General features: G+C 51.6%; 6 protein-coding genes across 6 annotated transcripts; 3 read left to right on the top strand and 3 right to left on the bottom strand.

Annotated features, from left to right (window-relative positions):
- Positions 1–1,338: 1,338 nt before the first annotated feature.
- On the bottom strand, positions 1,339–3,177 carry CGCA056_v008857 (High-affinity glucose transporter; the record flags this gene model as incomplete). Its single annotated transcript, XM_037324104.1, has 4 exons — positions 1,339–1,718; positions 1,790–2,068; positions 2,128–2,922; positions 2,985–3,177. The coding sequence occupies 4 exons, from the start codon at positions 3,175–3,177 to the stop codon at positions 1,339–1,341; spliced, it is 1,647 nt and encodes a 548-aa protein (XP_037177745.1).
- Positions 3,178–4,909: 1,732 nt separating this feature from the next.
- On the bottom strand, positions 4,910–6,472 carry CGCA056_v008856 (Tryprostatin B 6-hydroxylase; the record flags this gene model as incomplete). The annotated part of the gene is made up of 1 exon (XM_037324103.1): positions 4,910–6,472. The coding sequence occupies one exon, from the start codon at positions 6,470–6,472 to the stop codon at positions 4,910–4,912; it is 1,563 nt and encodes a 520-aa protein (XP_037177744.1).
- Positions 6,473–7,373: 901 nt separating this feature from the next.
- cprA-1 (NADPH--cytochrome P450 reductase) lies at positions 7,374–9,428 on the top strand (the record flags this gene model as incomplete). Its single annotated transcript, XM_037324102.1, has 1 exon — positions 7,374–9,428. One exon carries the CDS (start codon positions 7,374–7,376, stop codon positions 9,426–9,428), a length of 2,055 nt encoding a protein of 684 aa, XP_037177743.1.
- Positions 9,429–9,665: 237 nt separating this feature from the next.
- On the bottom strand, positions 9,666–11,385 carry CGCA056_v008854 (FAD-dependent monooxygenase OpS4; the record flags this gene model as incomplete). The annotated part of the gene is made up of 7 exons (XM_037324101.1): positions 9,666–9,862; positions 9,913–10,137; positions 10,188–10,297; positions 10,352–10,430; positions 10,492–10,556; positions 10,605–10,891; positions 10,981–11,385. The coding sequence occupies 7 exons, from the start codon at positions 11,383–11,385 to the stop codon at positions 9,666–9,668; spliced, it is 1,368 nt and encodes a 455-aa protein (XP_037177742.1).
- A 2,134-nt stretch (positions 11,386–13,519) lies between these two features.
- On the top strand, positions 13,520–15,371 carry CGCA056_v008853 (Trichothecene efflux pump TRI12; the record flags this gene model as incomplete). The annotated part of the gene is made up of 3 exons (XM_037324100.1): positions 13,520–13,708; positions 13,776–15,216; positions 15,274–15,371. 3 exons carry the CDS (start codon positions 13,520–13,522, stop codon positions 15,369–15,371), a joined length of 1,728 nt encoding a protein of 575 aa, XP_037177749.1.
- Positions 15,372–17,428: 2,057 nt separating this feature from the next.
- CGCA056_v008852 (Satratoxin biosynthesis SC1 cluster protein 4) lies at positions 17,429–18,806 on the top strand (the record flags this gene model as incomplete). The annotated part of the gene is made up of 5 exons (XM_037324099.1): positions 17,429–17,596; positions 17,668–17,704; positions 17,761–18,193; positions 18,254–18,327; positions 18,382–18,806. The coding sequence occupies 5 exons, from the start codon at positions 17,429–17,431 to the stop codon at positions 18,804–18,806; spliced, it is 1,137 nt and encodes a 378-aa protein (XP_037177748.1).
- Positions 18,807–19,256: the final 450 nt, after the last annotated feature.

The raw sequence follows: 19,256 nt of genomic DNA, 5'->3' as shown, positions 1-19,256 counted from the left end.
AGAGTCCAATCCGGTAGACATCAGCAGAAGGACGCATCTATGAGGGCTCTTACCACCACTTGCACTCGCATGAAGCCACGGTTGATTCACATCGAAGGAATATTTCTTTTCTGACGCGACCATGCGTTTGAACCTGAAGCGGTTACTCACGCGTACGCAGTGAGACTCTGACTTCTTGCAGCCAGAGCATGGTGTTTCGCCGTCGCCTGCGGTCCACCGTCAATATCAGGAACTCCCTATACATATGGCCGTGTCGCCAAGACAAACGTAGGCCAATGAGAAGGGGACCATTCGCAATAACTCACATTTGAGGTGTTTTTCTATGTTCAATCAGGTTAGCCGGGCATGCTCGATGACCACACCTTCAAGCGAGAAAACAGGGGGCAAAGACAATAAGACATCCATCTCTCCGTGATGTCCGCGGACAGCGCGGACAGCCATCGTGACATGATGAACAAACAGAAACAGCAACATTGAAGGATGGGAAATACAAGGTCAAAATACCACATACCTCTGCATTTCCCGCACGGCACGATCCGTTCGCGTCTCTGTGGTGGAGCCATTCCCGCCCTCCTGAGCAAGGCATCATACCATGGCTGAGGCAAAGAAAATGTCGAGGTGGCCCAGGAAGGAAGCAGTTCGCCGACACCATCCGTTGGCGTGGGGCAATGCGGAACATATAAAAAGGGCATAAAGAGGACATTAATCGGCGAAGTGGGCGCCTAGCGGCTCTAGATGGCTTGAGCTTCAGCGACCAATCCCTGCTCATCCAAGGCCTCCATCTGGCCGTCTCTAGGGCACGTAGGAATGGTTTTGTCCTGGAAAGGAGATGTTGGCGGAGGAGTCGAACCCCGCACTGCAAGTCTTTACAGCGTGCGTTTGATTTTGACACTGAGTCTCCAACGCAGCGCGGTGTTGGCTGTGGAGTAAGCATGTAGAAGTACGTGTGAAAAGTTGGGACGTGTAAGCTGTCCGCGGGATCCACGGCGTCTACATCGTGGCAAATTCTTGCATGCCATGATATCATTTGCCCTGCTTTGCGATCACGAACCTCAAGAAATTGGATTTTGGTGTTTTCAATGTTCTCTGATAGTCATGTGGCATCTGGAATGCATCTGGTATGACAGCTCACAAACCTTGAGGCTCTGGAGCAGGCGGTATGACGAGTCTGGCCATTCAGCTCTTCAGCTTTAATATGGCTTCACGATAACGACGGGCGAATCATCATCTCAGTCTCGTTCACGCATCGTGTCACGCGGGTATCGGCATGGCTAGGAAACTTTAATTCATAAATCGAATACAACCTCGGATGCGGCAGGGCTTCCGCACCGTCCACGTCTACGGCGTACTGGAGACCTGATACTTCGGATCGGTCCAGATCTCCTCCACAATGCGCCTGCGGATTTCCTGCTCCTCCGCCACACTGTGATCTCCAAACAGGGCGGAGATCTGCTCCAGGGACTTATGGGCCGTCTCAGGAACCATGAAGAAGGAAAAGACACCGGCTGCAACGCAGAAACACCCAAAGAAGAGATATGTCCCCCAGCCAATTTTGATCAACATCTCCGGAACACAAACTCCGATGATGAAGTTAGCCAGCCAGATCATGGCGGTCGCAGCTCCAACACCCTTGGCGCGCTTCGAGTTCGGGAAAATCTCTGCGGGCAAGGTCCACGCCAAGGGGCCGTACGATGTCGCGTAGCAGAGGACGTAGATATCTGTGAGCGATGCGAGTCAGTATTCCGCCACTGGTTCATGATTGCTACGAGAAAGGGGCGGGGTTTCTCACAAATTAGGGCAACGCCGAGCCAACCCATGGCGGGATGCTCGTTCCAGCTGCTGTTGAACTTGCCGACCACGCCTGCCATGATGAGGTGGGGGACAGCCATGGCGAAACCACCTCCGATTGCGAGCTTTCTGCGTCCGACTTGGTCGAGGAACAGGAAGGTCGGAATGCCAGCGATGAGCTGGCAGATGTTGACCATCCCGGATAAAATCAGGGGCATGTCCCCTTTCTGACCGAGTGCAGCAAAGAATGTAGGAGCGTAGTACACAAACGCGTTAATTCCTTCAAAGGGATGCATCAGAGAACAAACTTCTAGATCTTGTGGGGAAATACCATCGTACCTGAGAATTGCTGGAAGAACGGGATCGCGAGAGCAATGGTGGTGCGCTTCAAGTACCGAGGTCCGAAAAGATCCGCCCATTGCGCAAGTTCGGCGGTAAAAGCGTTGGTGCTCGGGTGGTCGCGAGCCACCATTGCCTGCTGAAATCGCACCTCGGATAGGATTCCCTTCCACTCAGCCTGCACACGCTCATCAGACACGGGCACACGGCGGAGCTTGGTCAAGGCTCCGAGACTGTCCTCGTCACGGCCGACCATCGCGAGCCACCGCGGAGAGAACGGGAAGAAGTGGATGCCGAGGCCCACCATCAGCGCCGGAGCCATTTGCAGAGCAAAAGGGAGCCTGAAAGCCCACTCGCCGGAGATGCTTCGCGTTCCGAACGTGATCCAGTACGCGACAATGGCACCAATCACGATGCTGATGGACTCGAGAACGAGAAGAGAGCCTCGCAGGTTTGGAGGTGCAATCTCAGAGATGTACAATGGCGCACCCATGGCCAGGGTTCCGACGCCGATTCCGCCGATGGTTCGGCCGGCGACCAAGGTGCCGTAGTTATGGGCCGCGGTTTGGATGATGGCGCCGACGCAGAAGAAGAATGTGGCGATCGTGAGGGCCCATTTGCGGGAGATTTTGTCGGCGAGGTATGGGAGAAACAGGCAGCCTATGAAAGCTCCGAACTCAAGCATGCCGGTCATGAAGCCGGTGTTGAAGCCATATCTCGGGTGGTCGGGGGACGTTTCGGGGAATTGGTCGTGGAACTGGGGCATGACCAGGATGATTGATATGACACCCTGATCTGACGCGCTTGATTAGACACGATCTTTACGTGGCGATTCTGACGATTGGGAGTGGACGTACCGTAACCGAAGGAGAATCCACCAAAGGAAGCCAAGAGAGCGGCCCCCAATACGTATGGGGACCGCACGATGCCCTTGATGCCATCAACATCGTAGTTAATCGGCGCGTCAGCCTGTGCTAAGATGTTCGCATTAACATCTTCAACTTGACTGTGAGCACCGCTGCGCGACTGCGTCTTTTCGAGGTCGGACATGACGGATTCACGTCCGTTGCACACAATGAGCCGGGACACGGAAGATTGGAAAAGGGGTGCAGGGCTCTTAGTCTGAGGTCCCGGAGAGTGATGGTGGATGGCTCAGTTGAGATTTCCTCTGAACTAGTGTCGAACAGCAGATGAGACAAAAGTTTTTGAATAGCTTCTCAACTCATCTCTTTATACTTTGGCCGATGTTCTTAACATCAACTTCTACATCCATGGCAACAGCGGACATGGTCAATGCCGCCAGCCAATCAGGACAGAGGCAATGTCAAGGGCGGACTGTTTTGGAGATTCTCGATTCTTGGAGAAAGAGACAGCCGGGAGCTAACGTGCTTCCCCCACGGGGTAGACTGCCTGTCAATTGTCTGCGGTCACATATCCCCGGCGATTTATTCGTGCTCTGGTTGGAACTAGAGCAGGGGAGTGAATCAGCTTGCAGACTGAGTACATCACGGGCGGGGAATAGAAGACTATGAAAGAGTTGGTACAACATTGGACAGAGATCGACTCACCAAGTTCAGATGGCCGAGCGTTCGACCCACACCGCGTGACGCGCCTCGCCTGGGGGCGTTCGATGATTTGAATGGATCATCCAAAAGAGGCGCGAATTCGCCGGCATTTCGGCGAGTGACTGCCTAATTGGGATGGGCTTCTCAGTCTACTCCAACTTCCCCGCAAACCATCTCGGACCCAAACATGAATTGTCTCTACCAGCCGAGACATGCACCCCAGCCTCAGAAGCGTCATCTTTAGCCTTGTCACTCGAATCTGGCGATGGCGCTAGCTGATATCAGAAGTAGAGTCAGGGGCAAGCTTAGCTGTCATCTGCGCCTGGAGCAGGCTGTGGGGTCTTTCACACGCACGCCTGCATCCCTGGAGCGCAGCAGCCAGACCAATCCCTCGAAATTGGGGTCCGGCCGTACCGTCAAAAGGCATAATGCTTCAGTACTTTGCGCCAAGGACGGCATTAAGTTCTCTTGCCGAGTGTCCTCCATGTCATCGGAGAGTCGGAGATGGCGATGTAGAGCCTATCGTCACAGTCGTAGCAGATATGGAAGCATGACCAATAACGGGGTTAATATTGCGTCAGACCTTGCCCGCAAGACCTTTTGCTTATCTATGAGTCAATTACATGGCGCTTGTTCAGTCTGAATATTGAGCACAGATACGAAACTACCCCAGGTTCTAGCTGACAGTCATGGACTATGGGCCACGAGGAACGCTTTGCCTAGTTAGAAGGAAGTATCTGGTTCTGGCAAGATTGCAATTCAATGGTGATTTTTCCCGGCGGAGATTGTTGCCGTTTTATTCTTGATCACGGATTACTCGAGAGTAAAGCCCAGGGGAAAGACTTCACGTTCGAGAGAAATGACATTGGCAGGTCTACCATCTGAGTTGACGACCAAGCTGAGTGTGGTAGACTTTGCAAAATGGGCATCGCAAATGGATTTCTCCCCCGTAATACATCAAGAACAGCAGAGATTCCTAGAAGGCCGAAACAAATTCATGGCCGGCTTTACTCGACTATATTACTTCAGCTTGTATGGAACTTGCTAATAAATAAAGCTCAGCAAGAACAACATCTCAGCACCCAGAAGCTTAGAGTACGCAAGGGTAGCCGCCATTCAGGAGCCAGTGCTCTTGCAAATAATAGTCGTATCTCAAGTCTTTGTTGTAATCCAATAGCTATTTGGTGTCAATTTAGACAACATGAGGCTTCAACATGTTACTCAAGTGTCCTTCGCCAAATCTTAATCGGCATAGGCCCGCAAATAATGTTGAAAGCCTCAAATCTCTCCAACTTGAAGTCAGGAGAAGGCAACGCAAACTCATACCGATGGACCAATGAGGCCAACATCATGATCTGCTCCAAGTACGAAATGTTCCTCCCGATACAGCCACGCGCCCCGGTCGAAAAGGGGATGAAATACGGCTCCATGCGCTTCCTCTCCTCAGGGTCCAGCCACCTCGTCGGCTTGAAGGTTTCCGGATCAGGGAAAATTTTCGGATCTCGGTGCGCTCCATAGATGGTCATCGAGACACTGGTATTGCCAGGAATCCACTCATCCAGAATGCGAGCTCCCTCCGGAGGCGTGCGACGAGGCAATGGAGCTGACGTGGGCGGGATGAAGCGGAGGGCCTCGTCGATGCATGCCTTCAGAAATGGGAGGTCCTTAACTTTGTCATAGGGAGCGATCACCTCTTCAGGCTCTAGGACGCTGTCGACCTCTTTGCGAAGTCTGTCCATGTGCTCGGGATACTGGATCAAAAGTTCCAAAATATGCGTTAGGGCGATAGCTGTGGTGTCTGATCCAGCGTTGATGATGGCGCCGACCTCGGCGACAAGCTCACCCCAGTCAAGGTTGTTGGGAGAGCCAGTCTTGTCTTCCATCATACAAGAAAAAAAGTCGTCCAGCTTTTCACCGGCTTGGTACTTGCGCAGGCGCGCAGCAGCAGCGTGGTAGTACACATCATCCCAGGGCTTGCCGTCCTCCCAAATCTTCTTGTACTTGCTGGGAACAGACTTGGTGATCCACTCAATCCAAGGCCATAGATTGTAGTCCCAAACGAACACTGCTTGGGCGATTGCTGTCTGGTTCTGAGAGTGGCGGTAGCGAGCTTTGTATGTGCTGCCGTCGCGCCTCTCAGCCGTGACAACATCCGTTCCGGTATCAAGGAGATCCATCTTGGAGGAAAGGGTGATGAAGTTGATGGCTTCAATGGTCCAGAGGTTGATCCAGTGGTTGAAGTTGATGGTGAGATCCTGAGGCTCGGGGATGGTGCCTTTCAAAGGCTCGGTGCATTTCTCATCGAATGCCTTGAAAAGGCGCTCTGCAGTGTAGGCGACCTTGTACTCCCACTTTTCGAGGTTCTTGATGGCGAAAGCAGCCGACAACAACTTGCGCTTTCGCGCATGCTCCGGCTTGTCAACAACATCGAAGAGATGCCTGTGGCTCCCGCTCAGAACAACGTAATTGTTGTCCTTGACACACTTGGTGCTGTGACCGTAGATGTCTTTGATGGCTCGGGTGTCGCCAAAGGATAGGGCATTAGGACCAGTTCTCAAGATTGGCAGCCCTGTTGTCTGATGCGTCTCATGAAGCTCCTTGGAACGGAAGCCTTGAGCTGTGAGATAGCAGTGCCTCAAGTCTGTAAATGGTGATAGGGGAGCATAATTGGGGTATTTGCGGAGACCCTTGGAGTCGTAGAAGTAGAGGAAGATAGGTCGAATGACGAGGTAAGTAATAGCGGCGAGGGCCGCAAGGCCCGCAGCAAAATAGCCCAACATTTTAACTTCAGGATCTAAGTGAAGATGACCTTGAAGATCAAAGAGGCCGAAGTGAAGTCGATGGGCTGTTATTTGCAAAGAGTGGCATCGAGAGCAACAGTCTTATACTCAATCTTCGTGAAAGGATTACACACAGTCCTATCCAACAATCCTACAGTATCCCCAGCACCCTTCACAGGCTGGGCTCTATCCTATTTCGTTTCCAGAACCCGCGGGACTGGATGCTCTGGCATAATCCGCGGGGAACTGTCTTGCCTGTCGATCAAAGAGATCGGCTACCGAGCAAGAGGTAGAAGTCACACGTCAGAAAGCCACAATGAATAAAGGATGTCACTCAATTTCGTTTTCAAACGGGTCATAATTCGCCGAAAGCTCGGTATCTGGGTCTAAGGCATCTGCCTTTGGAAATAATTCGCCGGATGCCTTCCATTTGAAGCGAATACCCCAAGATATCGTGAGCCTTTCTTGACGCCAAGTCTGACCGATATGCGGCTGACGGACCACGCATGCGGGGAGGCCATGTTCCCCGTGGGGTTGGGGCATGGTTTCGGGTCTAGAGTAACATTAACATAAATCGACGTGACGTCGTCCCGGTGTGAAAACCGGCGAAAGATTACCATTTTCGTAAACGGCACTTGTGTCGAGTGGCTAGGGATATCATAATTCAGTGATTGAACTGATGGCTTATCTCGGTATTCGGAAAGTGATCGCTTATTCGCGTCGACGTTGGAAATGATCGATAAAAATATCTTACCAGAGTGTTCTCCCGTTGGTACCAGAAGGTTAATAGCAACTCCCTCGCTTTGGTCGACTATGGCCGTCCAGCTTCTCTCACAAGCAAAGCACGGATTCAACATGGCTACATCTTTGACTTCCAACAATACTCAAAGTCGGCTTTTTGATGGATGCTGTCAACGTTTTGTCGAAGCAGGCCACCTACGACGATTACTTCCTCCTCCCTCTCGTTATCCTGGGATCCCTCTTCGTCTTCAACGGAGGGAGCATCCTCCCCAAGACCGACCCGTATTACCAAAAATGGTTTTGGAAGCCCCAAGAGTCTACGGGCGGCAATGTCACTCTCACAAAACGGACCATAAATATCGCAGAGAAGATTCAAGAACTCGGATCTGACCTGGTTATTTTCTGGGGTTCCCAATCTGGCACGGCCGAAGGCTTCACCCAACGTCTCGCCCGCGAATTCCACCAACGCTTCAAGCTAAATGCTCTTGTAACGGATCTGTCAGACTATGACGCTGAGACCATCCCTCTCATACCGGAGTCGAAGCTTTGCATTTTCATTATGTCCACCTACGGAGAAGGTGATCCCAGCGACAACGCTCAGGACTTTGTCAGTTGGACCTCCAGAATGACCGGCGTTTCTCTGGAACACCTGAAGTACGCAGCCTTTGGATGTGGTAACAGCAACTATCGATTCTACAACAAAGTCATTGACGACGTTGTGACGGCCCTCGCAAGCTTCCGAGCCACGGCAATTCTGCCCACTGGCAAGGGCAACGAAGCCACCAGAACAACTGAGGAAGACTTCATGGACTGGAAAGAGAGCCTCTTCAAAACGCTTGTGAATGACTTTGCCTACAAGGAGTACGATGTCGAGTACGAGCCCAGCGTCGATGTCATCGTCGATAACGTGGACGATCATGTCGGGAAGCCTTTCTACAGAGCAATATCGAAGAAGGCCACATCCCTCCACTCTGAGATTGCTGCACTGCCTGTCAGAGCCAAACGTGAGCTTGCGCGACACGATGGCCAAGGACATAGCCTAATCGATCTGGAGGTGGACTTGTCGAGTCACCTTGAGATCAAGTACAAGACTGGAGACCACATCGCCATCTGGCCTGTCAACCCGATTGATGAGGTCGAGTCCTTGCTTGAGCTTCTGGGCTTGGACTCCAGAAGAAACGGGTCAATTCAGGTGGTCAGCAAGGCCACCGAGGAAGAGCCCAAAGTACCAAGCCCAACCACAATTCAGGCACTCTGCCAGCATTACCTTGAGATTTGCGCAGCTGTTCCACGAGAGGCAGTCCTATCCCTGGCCCAATTTGCGTCTACCGATAAGGTCAAGACCGAACTCAAGACAATTGGCCATGACAGAGAGACTTACGCAGCCTTCCTGGAACAAAACCATCTTACTCTCGCCCGGCTTCTCAAGCATACCCTTACCGTTGATCCGTCAGCCACGTGGACAAACCTGCCCTTGTCATTCATGATCGACTTCTTACCAGCGATGCAGCCACGTCTGTACTCTATCTCAAGTTCTAGGATCACCTCGCCTCGTCACGTCAGTCTCACTGTCTCGGTCAAACCTTCCCAGTTGGCAGCCAAGCCAGATGTCACTATCGCGGGCCTTGCAAGCACATATCTATCTCGCCTTCAGCCAAACAGGCCCGGGTCTCCCGAGACAGCTTTAACCAACATGTCTCAAGTTCATGCACAGATCTGTGGATCATCCTTCAAGCTTCCTATCCTCCCTTCTGTGCCACTGGTGATGGTCGCCGCCGGCACCGGCATAGCACCATTCCGAGCTTTTGTACAGGAATGCGCCCGGCTTGCATCTGTTGGCAAGGAGATTGGAACAATGGTCTTGTTCTTTGGATGCCAAAATGAGTCAGATTATCTTTTCAAAGACGAGCTTGCTGAATTGATGGACGGTGCCCTGGCTGGAAAGCTCGAGGTCATTACAGCATTTTCACGGGTGAACAGCCAGAAGACCTACGTGCAACACCGGCTTCGGGAGCGAAGCCGGGATCTTGGTCGCTTGTTGCTGGATGAGGATGCTGCATTTTATATTTGTGGTGCCGCGAACATGGCCAAGGCCGCCGGCAACGTCGTGAGAGAGACAGTTAAGGTGACCCAAGAATGGGAAGATGATCAAGTCGAAAGCTGGAGACAGGAAAGGAAGAGGTCAAAGAGATGGTTTGAGGATGTGTGGAGTTGAATAATGGCGACTCGAAGAAGATCGTGGTCACAAAGCGTCCTAAAACTTTTGCTGCATGAAAGGTTGATGCTTGCATCGTTTGTATTACGTTTACTCTATTGCCCAAGGGACATTAGTTTGAGTTGTTTGAAGTCCATCGTTACAGAGCTTATGGACGTTTCCCAACGTAGCCTCTACGCTGATCAGCTCACTACTTTGCAATATCCAATCACCGTGACCTTATGCCGTCGAATTGTCTCATGCTACGATAGGCTGGGCATTGAATCGAACTTGTGTCTCAAGCTTAACCGAGCTACTCTCGGCTTCTGTCTTCTCCATGTAATCGAAGAAGTTCGGGGGCAATGCGAAGTCATGATCAAACTCCTTCATGACCTCGGTAGCCTCCTGGATGACGTCGTAACTGTAAGTGAAAGACATGATTTCACGGTGGTCCGCTGTTCCATGGTCAGTGGCGCTTTCTTCCAGGATCATAACCTCGACTCACTAGGAATGTCTTCCTCGTTCAAGAAATCCATGAGATCCTTCTTGACCTTGTGCGCCTCATCAATACCCACGTTACTGAGAATTTGAATGGCACTAGCACGACCGCGGCGGAGCTTCTCGTATAGTGCCATCCGCTCCTCGATCTGAGAGGAATCTGTGGCATTGGAGAAAATGATGCCGAGAGCAACACCGTCCTCGATTCCCTGGGCGCCGCCTTGACCCTGATCTTCGACTTGTCAGTAGGAGCCTGCAAAAGAAAGGTATGATCAAACTCACGAGGTAGCATTGGGTGCGCCGCATCTCCAGCCAGGGCCAACTTGCCCTTGCGCCATGTTGGCAGAGGAGCGCGGTACAGCAGCGGCCATCTCTTGATCTCTGTTGCTTTGCTGTCTTTGATTTAGTACGAAAATTTAGTTAACATCCTTGATTGGAAGACTCACTTGATAACAGCCTTGAGACCAGGGTGGAATCCGTCGAATCGCTCAAGCGCGACATTCTTGTCGAAGTCGGCATGATAGTCTGAGGCGATACAGCGTGGTTAATGTCACAGAGCAGCGCAAGTCTTTGTCGATTCACTCACCCTCCTTGGTTACCGACTTCATGTCTTCATCGTAGAAAAGTCCGACGAAGTTATGGATAGTGTTCCTATAACATCAGACCTAATGTTCTGATCCCACTGGGTTGCATACTTACTTGCGGCATGGGTAGGAGACAAGTCGTCGACTCGTCGCGTGGTCAGGGTAGAGGCGGATAAGGTTGTCCGAGTTCTCGTTGAAAATTCTGGTCTCCTCGTCTTGTTCGAGAACGTCCTTTGGGATCAGGAAACGGTAGCAGCAGTTGTAATGACCCGCAGGAACGGGAGGGTTTTTCCTGCCAAGCACAGTCTCGCTGGCAATGGAGTGAACTCCATCAGCGCCAATGACCAAGTCCGCTGTTATCTTTTCACCGTCGTTCAGCAGCACCGATGGAACTTTGGGGTTCTATAAGGCGTACATGTAAGTCTATTGTGGAGCGAAAAGCCGCAGTACACATTTACAGCAGCTCAGCAGGAACACAACGGGGAGCTCACGTATTCAACAGCCCATGACTTGAGATGGATCGTCACGGGAGTGCCCGGCCCCAGCGGGTCCGTCGCCTTCTGTTTCAGAGCGTCGTGCAGATCGACGCGATGCGCGTACCACAGATCGGCGCCGTAACGCTCGTAGTTCTGGGCATGCGACATGGCCATCGTGGTCGCCTGGGTCACAGGGTCCTTGAACTCGATCGGGCCAGCTTTGACGAAGCCAGCGGCCTCGGGGTCGAGACCCCAGCGGACAAGGAAGCGTGCGACATTGGGAGGGACGTGTATGGCGGCGCCCACTTCGTTGTTCATCGCGGATCGCTCGTAGATGTGCACCTTGTGGCCCGCGCGGCGAAGCGAGATTCCGGCGGAGAGGCCCGCGATGCCTGCTCCGATAATGACGATGTCAAGCATGGCTGGGTGATGATGAAGGGAAGGAAATATGAAGACGGCGTCTAACAGTCACCTTACGCAATTGGTGGCTTTCCGAGGCAAATGAGGTCGTGCGTGAGTTTGCGATGGTTCTTGGGATGAAAATGAAGGGGGGATCATCTCTCCTCACAACCGACGGAGCGAGGAGAGTACGCAACATCAAGAGCCACGGATGTATGCTTCGTCAGCTAGGGGTTGTATCTCCGTTTGCTCCACCAAAAGCGCGAGAAAATTGAAGGCAACCAGCTCTTTCATGGGGGCATGGATCTCGCAGAACGAGGCTATTGGTGGTAATTACGGGAACTTCTCAAAGGTGTGGAAGGAGTTCTCGCTGTCAACCTGGAAAAGTTCAGGATCCAGAATCCCCAGGGATGGCAGCTTTAGGAAGCTCGCCGATACGACGGTGCTAATTCGTTCCGACTGGCCAGAGTGTTCACGGCTGTCGCTCGTGTTGGTTCAATGTTCAGTAATGTGGGCGGGATATTGTTCCGAAGCGTATCTTGGGCTCTTCGGGCCATTTCGGTTCCTGAACTGGCGTTAATCGTTCTATGCGGCCATGCAAGGGGGCGGCAAGACGGCCTAACTCAAGAAAGGCAAGAGATGAGGCTCGAAGTCTTCCGCCGGCATCCCGTGCGTATTTGTTGGTCAAGCTGTTCTGCAAGCTCCAGACCGGACACCTGCGCTATTCCAGGACCAGAACCAGGTTTGTCAAAATGAGTCCCACAGCGGCGACAGGCCGGATATCTCGCTTGGGGTCCCTATTGGACATGGCTATGTGGAATGGGTGTTCGCTTGTTTGAGCTCCACGCCCGCCCTAAATATCGAACATGGAGGCAAATTTTGCTCACTGGTAGGCTGTGGTGTATGAGAAGAACGCAAGTTACGCGTTTCACATGCAGCCAGTGAATTTGAGTCAACAAATCGCTGCGGCCTATCGGTGATAGCTGCATGTTAGGGAACGTCATGTCCGAGTTCCGATTTCGTGCAGAACTCCAGTGGGGATTCTCGGTTTTCCCCCGCAACGCAGTCTTCTTTTTATTCTTCACCACCGACGAGCAAACATGGAACGACGAACTACATTCTGCCTGTCGTTGAAAACTGTCAGGAACAGAGTTAGCGTTACCCCAGCTCCCCTTCTGCACGCTAAAAGTGAATCTGGCCAGAAACATATCATCTCTGGCATGTTCTTCAGCGCCGAGGCCTTTTCATGGGTCGAGATCCGCCTAATAACGTTGAGGCCGTGCGCCCTTTCCGTCAATTCAGGGGTCTCGGGGAGCCAAGCACCAGCGGGCCGATCCTTGTACACACACCCGCTCGAGTCAGTTCTGCTGTGGGATGTCCTGAAGAAAGGCACAATGGTTGATCGTTAATGTTGGAGGACTTTAGATGGCGTGTTATGGGTCTTGCTTGCACTGAAGATTGAATAAAAGTACAATCTGGATGTGTCTGAGCAGTGAGCTTGTTGGAGATCTGATGGTAGAGAAAAAATGTTGCTACGGGATTCATAGCCCTTTCGAACCTTCATCCGGGTGCTGTGCCTCTTACGTGTACATATCCTGGTCATTCCAGTTTCTCCAACGGGCGATGGCTACCACAGTGTCACCACACGGAGTACCCCTTGAAATACCTGAGACGATATTCTCAGGGCCAGACCACACGTGGAACTGCGATGCGCCATGCACCAACGTCTTCTTCCCAGGTTCACAGGTCAGTGTACATCGCTAATGGAACCAGTGGTCAAGTCCTACATCGGCCGGCGGGAGGGTTCCCCAGATCATGCAATAGGCGACGAACCAAGAGTTTTAGACGTGTTGATCCGTCCGTCCCAGATGTCTTTGAAAAAACATGCCCACGGACGTCCGAACTCCCTGCGAACACAGACTGCCGATCATCTCGGAGCGGTGCGTATTAGTACTTCGACCTCCCTTTTGGCTGTGCCGCCGTTTCTTTTCTCATTGATCTGCACCTCTCTAAACAATCTTTTCGTCCAGCCAGTCACTTTGACTGAGCTTTGTTTCTCGTCCACTTCTCTCGCGTATCTATGCGGTGATCCGAACTTCATCGCAGCCGTCCTTTCCCGCGATCTCTGGCAGACATGTCGGCAGATAATACCAACATGGCGGAGAAGCCAACCGACGACGCTGTCATCGTCGATAGCGCTGAGAAGTCTGCCCCCGGATCATCAGATGGCAGCCAGGTTTCCGATGAGCCCGGGCCTAAACTTCACGCGAAGACTTTCCTGGCTGTTTCTGCAGTGGCTTTGATCTACTTCGCGCAACTATTCAGTCTTATTGGCGCTGGTGCTGTAAGTTGCACAACATCTACTACCCCTCACACCAATGCAACGACAACTGACGTGAGATGTCTTACAGCAAGGTCAAACCATCGCGGGTCACTTTGGTGCCACAGATAAGACGAGTTGGCTCTCGGCAGTTATCACCATCATGACCGTCGTTCTCGGACCCATTTTCTCACAAGCTGCGGATTACTGGGGTCGCAAATGGTTCATCGTCATCCCGACCTTCTTTGGCGCGATTGGCTCTATTATCGTCGCCCGCTCAACGAGTATCGAGATGTGCATTGCTGGGTTCTGCATCATCGGCGTGGCCTTCGGCGCCCAGCCTCTGCTTCATACAGTATCTTCAGAGGTACTGCCTCGCAAGTGGCGCGCTTATGGACAGGCATCCGACATGATCTCAAATGGCCTCGGCAGCATTCTCGGTCTACTGGTGGGCGGGGCCTTCAACAGAACCAACAACCCGGCATCTGATGGGTTCCGATCCTACTTCTACATGGCTTTGGCTCTATACGCCGTGTCTGCCATCCTATGCATTGCCGTCTACAATCCTCCTCTCCGCCCTCTTCAGAAAAGTCTCACTTTGACGGAGAAGCTTGCAAAGTTGGATTGGGTTGGCTACTTCTTCTTGGCTTCCGGCCTTGTACTGTTTTGCTTGGGTCTGTCGTGGTCCAAGAACCCCTATGAATGGTCCGATCCCCACGTCTCTGCGACCTTCGCCGTGGGGGTTGCTCTCGCTCTGATGATGGTTGTCTATGAGACCTGGTTCAAGAAAGACGGCATGTTCCATCATGGCCTTTTCACCAAAAATCGCAACTTTTCCATCGTCATGTTTTGCGTGTTTGCGGAGGGAGTTGCTTTCTTTGCTGCCAACACCTACTTTGCCTTTCAGGTTAGCGTTCTGTATGAGACCGATGCGGTCCTCGTCGGCACCCGCTACGCTCTGATGTCTATCGCATCTATGATCGGCTCAGTCCTTTGCGGTTGGTACTGCGCCAGGACTCATCGCTTGCGCTGGGTGACTGTTGGCGCGTTCGTCATCTTCGTCGTCTTTTTCGCCTGCATGGCGACCACGAACCAAGACTCCAGCAATCCCGTCTGGTTCTACCCTGTCCTCCTTGGTTTTGCCCTCGGCATGACCCTGACGACTCTGATCACCGCCGCTCAGCTTTGCATCCCACCCGAGTTGATCGCCATCGCCAGTGGTCTCATCATCAGCGTTCGGTCCCTTGGTGGCACGATCGGAATTGCCATTTACAATGTCATCTTCAACGATAGCATGAGTCACATGCCTGAGAACATCGCGAAGGCTGTGATCCCCTCCAAATTTAACCCGGAGAACTTGGGCATGCTCATCGGTGGTCTTACCGCTCACGACAACGAGATTCTCGAGAGTATTCCAGGCATCACTCCCACAATCATCGACAAGGCAGCAAACGCTCTTCTCGGCACTTATGTTTCTTCGTTCCAGAAAGTCTGGATTGCTGCAGCTTGCTTTGTTGCTGTCGCCATTATTGGTGAGTCTCTAGCCTCTGAATATCACTGTCATGGCCACTTGACTGACAATTATCCAGCTGCTGCTTTCCTTTTTGATCCCAAGAAGGAGTTTAACAACCACATTGATGCACCCCTCGAGAAGGAGGAAGCTAGCGTGTACAGTGTCAGCGCATAAAACCAGCAGCCATTACTACCTATGCAGCTTGACGTGCTTGTGGATCGGGTTGTCAAATGTTTTTTTTCGAATTCCCACTTACATATCCCTCAGGGTTAGAACATGTAGATTATACATCTAATTCAAAACACAAACGTCCACATTCATTCTCAATTTCTCATGAGCCCTTTTTGAGCCACTCTTGAAGATTTGGCGATTCTTGACTCGTGCTGTGGTTTCACAGTACATACCATCTTCGGCTTTTCTAAACAGCCAAGGCTCCTTCGAAGGCTTTCTCCGTCCTAAACCACCATTCTCGGCGCGCGGCTTCACGTCCCGTCGGTAATGAACACACCCTCTCCGAGCAACGCGCACCAAAAGGTGTGCTGCAAAGTCGAGATAAGCATGTCTGCCAAGGTTGACACCGGGCGTCCTCCCACACTCCACACACCGGTCAAAGTCGTTGGCACTAGCACGGCAAGGGACCGGTCTGAACCCCTGCTTCTCGTACCGCTGTAGGGTTTCTCCGCCGGGCTTGTTTAGCCCGGATTCCCATCGCCGAACAGGAAGCTTGCGAAATTTTTGTCACTAAACGCGAAGGTGGCAGAGGAGGATCGAACCAATCGCGGGTGATCCGTCAATGTGATGACGGGCAAAATGTTGTTGGAGCCGGGGTAAGATTCAACGCCAACTCCAGTCCTCCCCGCGGGTATGTTGCTGGAGACGAAAAGCAAGAGTTATCTTATGATGGAGGAGGGTATCAACTTATTTCGTGATAGTGGGATTCGGTTGGTTCCAGGGTGAAAGACTTTGAGATTTTGCCTAAAAAAGCCAGCGGCAGATTCAGTGCCAGTCTACCTGCTGCGCCGTATGTTGCACCTTTCCCAGCGCCTGAACGCCTCGGCTATTGTGTTGATTGATGCATGAAGAAAACGATGGCGTGGTTGTTACGTTTCTTTTTGGATTCTCGTTTGGCATCGGGCTTCCTCGCTAAACTGTGACAGGACGGATTGTTCTGCAGCAGGAAATTCTGAGTTACAATTGCCACATGCCAACCCAAACATTATCTGGGACCAATATCAATGAATATTTTTCTTTCCCGATTGACTGTTTACGATTACCACTAGAAGCTTTTCTCAGCCAATATTCGGTCTTTATTCTCCAAGGTATATGAGTAACAGTAAGATCAGCAACTAGTGAGATGGCTCTTAGTACCAAGAGATTCAGATCTGGTCCACTGATCGAAGCGCGAAGGATGTAGGAGATCCACGCCAGTCTCCATGTGACAGCGCTTGTTCACATGTCGACAAGGCCTAATCTCGCCAGCGTCAAGAGAATTCACCAGACCCTTGATTTTTCCCACCTGTATTACGGGGCTCACCCGTCGCAACATGCCTGCCCCTACTCTCAGTATAAATCCAGAATCCGCCACACTGTGTACGATGATTCATCCGACATCATGAATCTGCGGGATGTGGGCTTGCAACACGGCGCAACAGTGCGGCGTTCGAGTCTAGATGTGCTGATTTGAAATTTTCTCGAAGGACTTGGCGGCAGACTGGTCCGGCTCCCTTGCCACATGAAGCGTGTGATAACCGCTGGTTCGATGTTCCAAGTTCAGCACCATCTCCAACCGAGTCAATAAAACTTTGTAAGATGAAGTGATGGCAAAGAGGCCGCAATGGGCAAAACCAGCTCCGGTAGGATGCATACGAGATGCAAGGAATCCTCCTGATGAACACATCCCGCGGCCCCCATTGTCAGGGGCAGTGTGACTGAAAGCTGCATGTTCGTGGAAAAGGTGAATGGTTTTCCCATAGTGATAGTGCGCCGGTGCGAGAACTGCACTGCTGCGTTACCTAATGTACATTACGCGGCCGGATTGCCCCTGCCTCTTACATTGGAGGTTCTGCTGTCTTTCCCGGTTCCTGGTTTGTTTGCTTTCTACTTGATTCCGAAGTTTGCCTGTCATCATTCTGTGGAGATGTTGGCACTTGTTTGTTCGTCCGTGCTGCAACTGTTGTAATCGAAGACCGGACGAGGAAGATATCTTCGTAACCTGCTGGAGTTGGCTCAAGATGTGGGACGTTGGAGGCGTGCCGATTGTGCCTCGGAACTATGGCTTGGTCTTTTCGTCGTTTTTCTTCACTACCATGGCGGCCTTGGTAGTTGGGATGAGGACATACACGCGCGCTGTTCTCGTCAAGAATGTTGGGGCTGACGATATGTTGATGATAGTCGCTTTTGTGAGTCCTCATTTCGCGGAACTTCCAGGATTCTGGCCCGGCTCAGAGTTAACGCCAGGTGTGACACAAAGATCGGTACTATCGGTTATCTGGTAACGATCATTCAACGTAAGTATTGTCAGCCTCGATGTCCGTCATGATTATGGCTAACTCATGTTCTGCAGAAATCAAATGGGGACTTGGCGACGCTATCGGCCTCGAGGAACTGGTCGAATTCCTTCGAGCTCTCTATGCGACCGTAGTGTTGTACAACTTCACCCAGCTCTGCGTCAAGTTCTCGATTCTCTTTCAATATCGCCGAATCTTTCGAACCGACGGAGCCAAGAGAATTATCACCGGGTTGATTGCATGGCTCGGCGCGTATGCAATGTTCTGCCTGGGCACAACAATTTTCACTTGCTGGCCCGTGGCAAAATACTGGGATGACTCAATTGAGGGAGGTTGCATCGAGCGTTCAGTCCTGAACTACGCCATTGCTGGGTTCAATATTGTCAACGACCTCATCATCCTCTTCATACCAATCCCGTGGCTCAAGAATCTGCAAGTAACTTTCCGCGCGAAGCTTGTGCTTATCGGAGTGTTTACTTGCGGCGCCTTGTGAGTTATCCATCGTGACGATAAATGTTGAATATGGGTCGGCTAACACATATCTGATAGCGCTGCCATTGTGGCCATCGTGAGGCTTCATTCGTTGTATGTGCACGGCTCAGCACCTATAGATCAACAGCCACGTGAGTTCTCCTCTCGGATGTCTCTTGCAATATAAAACTTCTGACAGTCCGTAGTCGTTGGTGTAGACATTGCTGTCTGGTCTGGTCTTGAGATCAACATCGCCATTATTTGCGCATCAGTGCCTGCACTCAAGGCTCTTTTCATCAAGATCATCCCGAAGCTTGGGACATACAAGAAGTATTCAAAGAATCCTTACGGACGTAGCACGACCGGAAACCTTCCTCTACGAAGCTTCGACAAGCGAACGGGGAACTTCTCGCAGAGCGGGAAGGACAGCAACAAGATGGAGATCCAGGTTCACAGATCAATCGAGATGAACGTCATGCCTGTGGAGGATGACGATAGCCAGAAAGACCTTGTCACCAACGGTTGGGCGGCAGGCTGCTATGCTCAAGGCCAGCACTCAGAGGACGCGGAGGCTCGAGCTGGAACTGGTTCTGGTAACCGTCGAAGTAATATTAGAGCCAATTTGAGGTGATGATATGGTAGATCCCCTCAGTTTTAAGATGGAATGCAATACCAAGTAAAAGTTGCGAGTCACGAAAGCCTTATGATTGGATGTAGGATTTGAAGCATGTGCATGTGCAGCAAGAGCTAGACGACCTAGCGCTGATGTTTTCCTCACTCTCGTTTCTTTTCAGTCTCGCGATTTTAGACTCCTTTGCGCTGGCTTACAAGTCTTAATGGGCAGCAAAGAGCTGAGTCATGATCTACGAGAAAACATATATGAGGTCATTCCACTGATGACGCTGGATCCAGGACCAGGCAGTCTGCAGGGTTTTCGTACAGTACCCCGTCCATTTTCTAAATCGCTCGATACTTTTCGTCCATGTTGAATGCATTCATCGAAACAACCACATTCTTCGTCATCATCACCACGCAAGGTAGGTTGGCTTGCTGTCGTAGAGGAAGGTCGCAAAATCTTTCC

Source organism: Colletotrichum aenigma, assembly GCF_013390185.1.
Source record: "Colletotrichum aenigma strain Cg56 chromosome Unknown KSG_Cg56_contig05, whole genome shotgun sequence".
NCBI classification, from domain to species: domain Eukaryota; kingdom Fungi; phylum Ascomycota; class Sordariomycetes; order Glomerellales; family Glomerellaceae; genus Colletotrichum; species Colletotrichum aenigma.
Note: the sequence above shows the minus strand (reverse complement) of the source record. Positions and strands in the feature narration are given on the sequence as shown.